At 42.0% G+C, this 9427-nt stretch overlaps 1 protein-coding gene across 1 annotated transcript; it reads right to left on the reverse strand.

The window, feature by feature from the left end:
* Window positions 1-3521: 3521 nt before the first annotated feature.
* rab14l (RAB14, member RAS oncogene family, like) lies at window positions 3522-8737 on the reverse strand. Its single transcript, XM_056458894.1, has 8 exons — window positions 8626-8737; window positions 7975-8033; window positions 7832-7885; window positions 7111-7288; window positions 6091-6157; window positions 5825-5912; window positions 5727-5757; window positions 3522-5214 (listed from the first exon to the last, which is right to left on the reverse strand). Exons 2-8 carry the CDS (start codon window positions 8024-8026, stop codon window positions 5037-5039), a joined length of 648 nt encoding a protein of 215 aa, XP_056314869.1. The 5' UTR covers window positions 8027-8033; window positions 8626-8737; the 3' UTR covers window positions 3522-5036.
* Between the last annotated feature and the right edge of the window lie 690 nt (window positions 8738-9427).

Here is a 9427-nt window from a genome sequence, read left to right on the forward strand (position 1 = left end):
GCGGCACCCGGTGTGGTCTTCTGCTGCTGTAGCCCATCCGCCTCAAGGTTGGACGTGTTGTGTGTTCAGAGATGCTCTTCTGCAGACCTCGGTTGTAACGAGTGCTTATTTGAGTTACTGTTGCCTTTCTATCAGCTGGAACCAGTCTGGCCATTCTCCTCTGACCTCTGGCATCAACAAGGCATTTGCACCCACAGAACTGCCGCTCACTGGATATTTCCTCCTTGTCGGACCATTCTCTGTTAACCCTAGAGATGGTTGTGCGTGAAAATCCCAGTAGATCAGCAGTTTCTGAAATACTCAGAGCAGCCCGTCTGGCAGCAACAACCATGCCACGTTCAGCGTCACTTAAATCCCCTTTCTTCCCCATTCTGATGCTTAGTTTGAACTGCAGCAGATCGTCTTGACCATGTCTACATGCCTAAATGAGTTGCTGCCATGTGATTGGCTGGTTAGAAGTTTGTAGATGGACAGGTATACCTAATAAAGTGGCCGGTGAGTGTATTAAAAACACCATTTTGAAGAAAAAATTGATATATTTATGCATTTCAAAGTCTGATGTTTGAGAAATTGTGACTGGGTCACTAACTATAAATATTTTCACCTAAAACATCTATTTTGTGATTTTGCAAAAATTAAGAACTTTATTGCTTAATAATAATAATACAATACTTCATTATATAGTGCTATTTATTTTAAATTAAATTATCTATAATATTAGTATTTCTCCATGACTTTAGTTGGACATTTTCAATAAATAGGGTAATAAAAACAAAACATTTTTCAGTGATAAAATATACCAAATTTCTATGCTATTAGACGTCTGTGGATTACAAAAATACTAAAATAGCTACTTGTAAAATTCGACAAAGTATTTATTAACAATTTTATGATTTTCTTAGTAATTTATAAGAACTTATAAGAACTCATTTATTGAACTACACTTCCTGACTAAAGTGTTTTGGTGGACCCCAGTTGTAAGAGCAACACAAATATCCTGACTTCTGGGTGATCAAAGTGTCAGAAGGTGGATTTCTCTGCTGAATCATCTGTTGATCTGCATCCCAATCATCACCAATACTGCAGAATACCTACTGGAACCAGCATGGAGCCAAGATTCTCATAGAAATCAGTCAAGTTTGGTGAAGTATGGGGAGTATGGGGTACATTCAGTATGGGGAGATCTGCAGAGTGGATGATCAACATCAACAGCCTGAGGTATCAAGACATTTGTGCGGCCCATTACATTACAAACCACAGGAGAGGGACAATTCTCCAGCAGGATAGCGCTCCTTCTCATACTTCAGCCTCCACATCAAAGCTCCTGAAAGCAAAGAAGGTCAAGGTGCTCCAGGATTGGCCAGCCCAGTCACCAGACATGAACATTATTGAGCATGTCTGGGGTAAGATGAAGGAGGAGGCGTTGAAGATGAACACAAAGACTCTTGATGAACTCTGGGAGTCCTGCAAGAAGGCTTTCTTCACCATTCCAGATGACTTTATTAATCAGTGATTTGAGTCATGTCAGAGATGTATGGATGCAGTCCTCCAAGCTCATGATGGAGTCAGACACAATATTCATTCTGTTTCCACTGCAGCATGAGCACATATTCTATACTGGACATTATTGAAGGTTCAGTGAGCAGACTTTAGTCTAAGCAGAGTCAGACCGCACTGTCCTAATCAAATCAGTCAACATCAAGACATGATCAGATTATATTGTGCTCAAATAAACAAAATCTAGAGGCCTTTACCTTTCATAGAAGACACTTCTGACACCAGATCATCAACTAGAAGTAGAGTTAGTATTTGCTGTTCCTAAAACTTAGGTAGGCGACCATACTTGTCAGGTATTGTACAGTTGAGACGGTCGCACTGCTGTTTTTATAATGAGAGCTCCATGAACACAGAGAAATATTTACTGTATTTTAAACAACGACAATACTAATATAAATTTCATCATGCACGACAGTGAAAATGCAACGCCAGACACAAACATGCATAGAGCATTTTTTATTGTCGTCATTAAAATCAGAAAGTCAACATTTTAAAATCATATACACAGAAGAACACGTTAGCACAGCTCCTCCAGTTTATACATATGTACTGTTTATACTGGTGTGATGAGAGAAGCACGAACGCCATTCTCTAAACCAGTGTGTGTGTGTGTGTGTGTGATGTAGTGTCCGTCTTCTGTGCCGTCCGTCACATCACCAACACACAGCTTTATGTACAGCAGCGTAATCAGATCTCATATGGTACATACACTGAATTAAGACACAGATGCTGCTTCAGAAGCTGTTAATATACAAGCCCATGTTTACTGTACACAACCAGAGCATTTCAGAGATCTATACATTTAAAATAATAATAATAATGGAGCAGTGGTGTAAAACTCAAGTCTGATCTGGGTGATGGTAATGATATCAACATGAGTGATAACAGTAAGGCAACGTAAAGTGATGATGGTAAAAACAAACGCTTGGATATGAGGAACGAGTCTTTCTGTAAAGTGTCTTAAGATTACATTTTTTTTATAAAGCTGTCGACCCAAACCATCTCTACACTCATCTGCATGTGTTTACAACTTAAGAAAAATGGACTCAATTCATTTGTGGATGCATTTTAAGATTATACTTACAATTTAAATAATTGAAACATTATTCTGCACCCTTTCTCACTTCAGGTGTTTAACAGGTCAAATCAAATTCATACATTCATAATATTGTAACTCATACAGTGCCAATATTATGACGTATTCAATTCCATGTCTTATTACCAACAAAAGTGACATCTTAAGTTATAAAAAATATATCCTCAATAAGTTCTCAATAAAGTAACTCATACAGTGCCAATATTATAATATTCAATACCGTGTCACGGTATCAAACAGGTCTCGTTTGTTACCGACAAATATGACGTCTTATTATTAAGTTACGGAAGATGTAAAGATAGAAAGAGGCTTTCATTTGTCGGAGTTTCTATTAGTGACCCAAACATGTCAAATCAACACCAGCAGAAATGCATTTAACGTTCTCCATAACGTAACTCATACAGTGCCAATATTATGACATATTCAACACCATGTCTTATTTATTTCAGACAAACCTAATGTCTTATTAAACAAACAAGAGGCTGATGAGTGGTCAACATGTCTAATCAAAATGCATTTGACGCCCTCAATAACGCAACTCATGCCGTGCCAATATTATGACATATTGAACACCTAGGCTCATTTTCTAACAAGTCTCGTTTCCGATGAATGTGACGTCTCATTGTTACGCTAATTAAGATATTGATATAAATAGAGGCTGATGAGTGTTCAACTGGTCAAATCAAAATGCATCTTAATAACGTAACTCATACAGTGCCAATATTATGACATATTCAACACCATGTCTTGTTTATTAACAACAAATGTGATGATTGATAAGTTATAAAAAATATTATATTCTCAATAAGTTTTCAATAACGTAACTCATGCAGTGCCAATATTATATATATATATATATATATATATATATATATATATAAAATGCTGTCACGTTATCTAACACGTCTCGTTTGTTACCAACAAATGTGACGTCTTATTATCAAGAAAATAGAAACATTATTTTTTGTTGGCCGGGCATCCCATTAGTGACTCAAACTTGTCAAATCAACACCAGCAGAAATGCATTTGATATTCTCGATAACGTAACTCATACAGTGCCAATATTATGACATATTCAATGCCATGTCTTGTTTATTTCCCACGAATCTGATGTCTTATCAGTATAAAAAGAGGCTGATGAGTGTTCAACTCATCAAATTAAAATGCATTTGACGCTCTCAATAATGTAACTCATGTGATGCCAATATTAAGCCATATTCAATGCCTGGTCACGTTTTCCAACTAGTCTCCTTTCCGATTAATGTGACGTCTCGTTATGCTAATTAAGATATCCATTTAAATGGAGGCTGATGGGTTTTCAACTGGTCAATTCAAAATGCATTTGGTGTTCTCAATAATGTAACCCATACAGTGCCAATATTATGACATATTCAATGACATGTCTTGTTTATTACCGACAAATGTGACGATTATTGTTATAAAAAATATTGACATAAAAAGAAGCTTTTTCGTTAGTCAGGTGTCCAATCAGTCACCTAAACATGTCAAATCAACATCAACATTCATAAAGATTTAACTCATATAGTGCCAATATTATGACGTATTCAATACCGTGTCTTGTTTATTACCGATCAATGTTACCCCTCGTTGTTACACTAATGAAGATATCAATATAAATAGAGGCTGATGAGTGTTTAACACATCAAATCAAAACACATTTGACATTGTCAATAATGTAACTCATGTGGTGCCAATATTAGGACGTATTCAATGCCATGTCACGTTTTCCAACAGGTCTCGTTTATTACCGCCAAATGTGACCGAATATTGACGTAAAGAGGCTTTTTCAGTGGACAGGCATCAAATCAACCCCAGCAGAAATGCATTTGACGTTTGTAATAACGTAACTTATACGGTGCCAATATTATGGCATATATTCAAAGCATATCTTGCTTATTTCCAACGAATGCCACATCTCATTGTTATGCTAATTAAGATATCGATATAAAACATTTGACATTCTCAATAACATGGCTAAATATTGGCACTGCATTAGCTGTGTTCAACCCTGTGTCTTGTTTATTACCGACAAATTTGACGTCTGTTAAAAAACTGACATAAAGAGGATTTTCCGTTAGACGATCGTCCAATCAGTGAGCCAGACAGGTCAAATCAGCACCAGCAGAAACGCATGTCACATTCGTAATCACGTGACTCTTGCGGTGCCAATATGATCACATGTTCAACACGGTCACGTTTTCCAGCACGTCTGGTTTATTATTTCCGAATGTGACGTCTCATTGTTAGGATATAAAATAGGCTGATTGGTGTTCAGCGGATGAGTTAGAGGATTATGGGAAATAAGAGCACGGAGAGTAAAGAGCCGCGTGATGATGATGATGATGATGATGATGATGATTAATTAGCAGCCACACCCCTCCCGCTGCGGCTGTGTTTCACTCGTCAGTCTTCCTCCCTGCGGCGCTGAGGGTTTGTGCTGGACGCCGGATTCTGCTGCGTTCAGATCCAGACTGCCGTCCTGAATGTTCTGGTAGATCTTCTTGGCTGCTTCCAGGAAGGCGTCCTCTACGTTCTCTCCACTGTGATGATAAACACACGGAGATTAGCGCGCTCAGCAATACACTGAAGCGGAGACACTAGGACGAATCACACCATGCTGTGATCACTGTAGTGCTGTTACTGCTTTAACTCTTTCACTGCCAGGAGTTTAGATGATGTTCACCTACATCTGACAGTATTTTCAGCTAGAACTGTATTATATATCAAAATAAAGAAGCAACCATCTGCTTTCACTCAAAAACAGATGAATAAATGAACAATTACACTGTTGATCCATGCCTTACACCGTAACCCACCCTTAAACCTAGCCAGACCATCAAACCTGTCCCTAACCTGACCCATATCCCACCTCAATAGCGTGAGGAGTGTTCTGTTCTCATTAAGTACACTGTATTTATATTCTAATGTAAGTATATATTAGTTAAGAACACTTGATCTACTTCAGCAGCCCCCGTGATGCTGTTTGCATGCTGTAATATGGTTATCTCTCGCTCCAGCTCACTCAGTCAGGTGTGTTCTGGTTATAACTCACGTTTTAGCGCTGGCCTCCAGGAACAGCAGACCTGTGGAGCAGACAGATGTGAGCATCGGATCGGATCAGGCTGGAGCTGTGTTCTGTGTTTCACTCACCGTTCTCCTCCGCAAACTGCTTGGCCTCCTCGTACGTCACGTCCCGCTGAGCCTCCAGATCGGCTTTATTTCCTATCAGTATGATGACCTGCGCGCACACACACACACACACACACACACACCAGCCTCAGAATCGTAACGTAAAGAAGCACAGCCCTAAAGATCTAGAGGTTTCAGTGGGGAACGTTAGAGGTGTTAGAGAGGTGTGTGTTAGCTGCTGAATGAGTGTGTGTGTGTGTGTGTGTGTGTGTGTGTGTTCTGCTCACAGTGTTGGGGTTGGTGAGGTTTCTGGCGTCCGTCAGCCAGCTGCTGAGGTGGTTGTATGTGCTTCTCCTGTGAACACACACAGATGGTGAGTCTCTGTCAAACACACACTACACCACAGGTCTCAGACTGGACTCCTGGAGGGCAGCGGCTCTGCACAGTTCTGCTCCATATCACTGGACTACTAGAGACTAGTCTTGAACAGCTCGATTAGTGGATCAGCTGTGTTTGATTAGGGTTGGAGCAAACTGTGCAGGGCTGCGGCCCTCCAGGAATCCAGTTTGAGACCTGTGCACTGTATCAGGGGTGTCAAACTCAGTTCCTGGAGGGCCGCAGCTTCAACACACCTATCTGTAGGTTTAAACAAGCCTAAATCCCTCAATTAGTTTGATCAGGAGTCTTTGATTAGGGTTGGAGGTAAACTATGCAGAGCAGCGGCCCTCCAGGAACTGTGCTCTACATGATTTCAGCATCTGCAGTAATCTCAGGATGTGGAGTCTGGATTATCAGCTGAGGAGCTCCACAGCACATGACGGATCTACAGAAGAGTCAAACTTTAAATAGGAACATGATCCAATCTATTTGCTCATCTTTGAGCCAGATGGTCTAATCCAGGGGTCACCAACCCTGATCCTGGAGATCTACCTGCAGATTTCAGGTGTGACCTGACCACACACACCTGTCTGCAAGAGCTGCTGCAGCTCCTCATTGATTGGTTCAGGTGTGTTTGATCAGGGTTGGAGCTGAACTCTGCAGGAAGGCAGATCTCCAGGAACCGGGTTGGTGACCCCTGCTCTAATCTGATTCAGTGGTCTACACGAGAGATGGGCGAACTCTGTCCTGGAGGGCTGGTGTACTGCGGAGTTCTGCTCCAACAGTAATCAAACACACCTGAACGTGCTCATCAGCATCTTCAAGATCACTAGAAATATACAGGCAGGTGTGTTGGAGCTAAACTCTGCAGGACACCTGCGAAGTGTGTGTGTGTGTGTGTGTGTGTGTGTGTGTCTATGAGCGAGCACCTGGTGATGTCGTAGACCATCAGTGCTCCAGCGGCTCCTCTATAGTAGCTGCGCGTGACGGCTCTGAAGCGCTCCTGACCCGCCGTATCCCAGATCTGCAGCTTGATCTTCTGTCCACTCACCTCCATGATCCTGGTGCCGAACTCCACGCCGATGGTGTGCGGACAGTCCGCCATGACTGAGGAGAAGCACAAACATCCCGTCTGAGTGCTCCGACAGATGGCGCGGTGTGTGTTTTTGTATTGATAAGACGAAGTGCAGTAGTATCAGGAGCGTTCGACATGTGTGCGTCTCTGAAACACTGAGCTGAACGAGTCATTTGAGTCAGTGATTCAATGATTCAATGGTGATGATTCAGTGAATCATTCATTCAGACTCGTGTGGCCTGCTGTAGTATTGGTATTTCTTTACAGATCAGAACACACTCGCTTAAACATACTGAAATGATCCTTATTGACAAAACTGAATCATATTTTTGCAGATATAAAAATGTCACAACAGCTTTAACACACACACACACAAACACACTCTCTATTTCTCTCTCACACACACAGAGGCTGTTTGTCTGGCAATGCACAAGGCTTGTCTGTGTGCTTCAGGGTGTGTGTGTGTGTGTGTGTGTGTGTGTGTGTGTGTGCGTGTGTGTGTGTGTGTGTGTGTTTGTGTGTGTGTGTGTGTTTTATATGCTGGAGGACGCGTCTTGACCGTCGTCTCTACTCACATTTCTTCTCTGTGAACTGATGCAGCAGGCAGGACTTTCCTACACCCATATCACCTGTGCAAAGCAAACACACACACACATGTGAACACACACACGTGAACACACACACAGTTACACACACTACTGAAAGCCGCTCTACTCACCAATGATGATGTACTTGAAGATGTAGGAGTAGTTGTAAGGTGCAGTGGCCATCGCCGCTCTGAACACACACACACACACACGCGCGCGCGCAGAGTTACTTAAGCATTTATAGTAGTAAATATGTAGTAATGATGTATATTGGTAACTTATGATCAGATCTGAGCTGTGTTAAACACACACACACACACACTTATACTAACGTTAGCTCATGTCACTTGTGATCTGTCCTGCATTAAACCTTAACACACACACATCTCTGACATTCACAGACACATACACACAGCCTGTCATAACACACCTTCATCTTCATCATCTGATCACTGACAGCTGATCCAATAATCAATCAATAAATCACATTAACAGTGAGTCTGAGTGAGTGTGTGTGTGCTGCAGAACAGGAGTCTCTCTCTCTCTCACACACACACACACACACACACGCCGACAGCTCAGTTCAGTCACATTACAGAGTTTATTCCCTGTTTGTGTTGTTTTTGTGCTGTTCTGGGCTGCTAGCGGCTAATGTTGGCTAGCGGAGCTCTGCTAGCGGCGGACGGGCCCCGGAGCGCCGGTCTCCGCGAGTCTGTGAGCGGAATCACGGCGGACAGCGGCTGCCAGTGACCATCACGAGTGTCTGACGTGTGTTTTCTCACCTGTGCTCGCGTGTTTCTGCTGGAAATCAATGTGTTGAGGTGATGCTTATCCGGATCTGTTCAAGATGGCGGCGGCACAAAGACTGGAGCGGCTCCGCGGCTCACCGACAGGCGGCGCCCCTGAGAGACACACCACCACCACCACCACCATCATCATCATCATCATCATATCGTCAACATCTCTGACGTTAAAACTCTAAGCATTGATCAACAGACAGACTGAGTCATATCTCTACTATCGAACCATCAAAGGTAAGAAACATCCACATCCCCTTCAGCGGTTCTACTGTATGGAAGCTCATTCCTGACAGAAACAAAGAACTTAAATGGGATCTATTACACACTTTTTTATGAGATGTAAAATAAGTCGCTGGAGTGTGTAGAGTGCAGTTTGAGCTGAGAATAGCACACAGATAATGTTCTCCAACTCTCTGAAATTGACCCTTTTAGGCTTTGATCCTAATTGTGGCGTTTTGGTGACTGTCGCTTTAAATGCAAATGAGACTGTGCTCTTTCAGTTAAGGGCGGAGCTACAGACGCCTGTGCGTCAGCATAGTGGCAGATTCAAAATCAAGACTAACATCCTATGCTAACGAGGGAGAGATGGGCACTAGTGGGTGGGGCTTTCCCCCTCTGATGACACGTACAAAGGGAGAATGCCAATCAAAGTGCTTCATCATCAAGTCTGATTATAAACTAATATAATTAATTAATGTTGAGCATTAGATGCTGGAGATATTCACAAACTGCTGACACACAACTGGGTTTAAACCCCGCGTAAAAGTGACTTCTGCATAATAGG

The sequence above is a fragment of the Danio aesculapii genome, chromosome 5 (genome assembly GCF_903798145.1).
Source record: "Danio aesculapii chromosome 5, fDanAes4.1, whole genome shotgun sequence".
NCBI classification, from domain to species: domain Eukaryota; kingdom Metazoa; phylum Chordata; class Actinopteri; order Cypriniformes; family Danionidae; genus Danio; species Danio aesculapii.

Bases quoted from the DNA above. Each gene is read 5' to 3' on its own strand.
- rab14l (XM_056458894.1), bottom strand. From the start codon at position 8,026: ATGGCCACTGCACCTTACAACTACTCCTACATCTTCAAGTACATCATC. The intron at 6,158-7,110 runs GTGCTCGCTCAT...GTGTGTTCACAG, and splicing joins ATGGTCTACGACATCACCAG to GAGAAGCACATACAACCACC. The intron at 5,758-5,824 runs GTGAGTGAAACA...TCTGCTCCACAG, and splicing joins GCAGTTTGCGGAGGAGAACG to GTCTGCTGTTCCTGGAGGCC.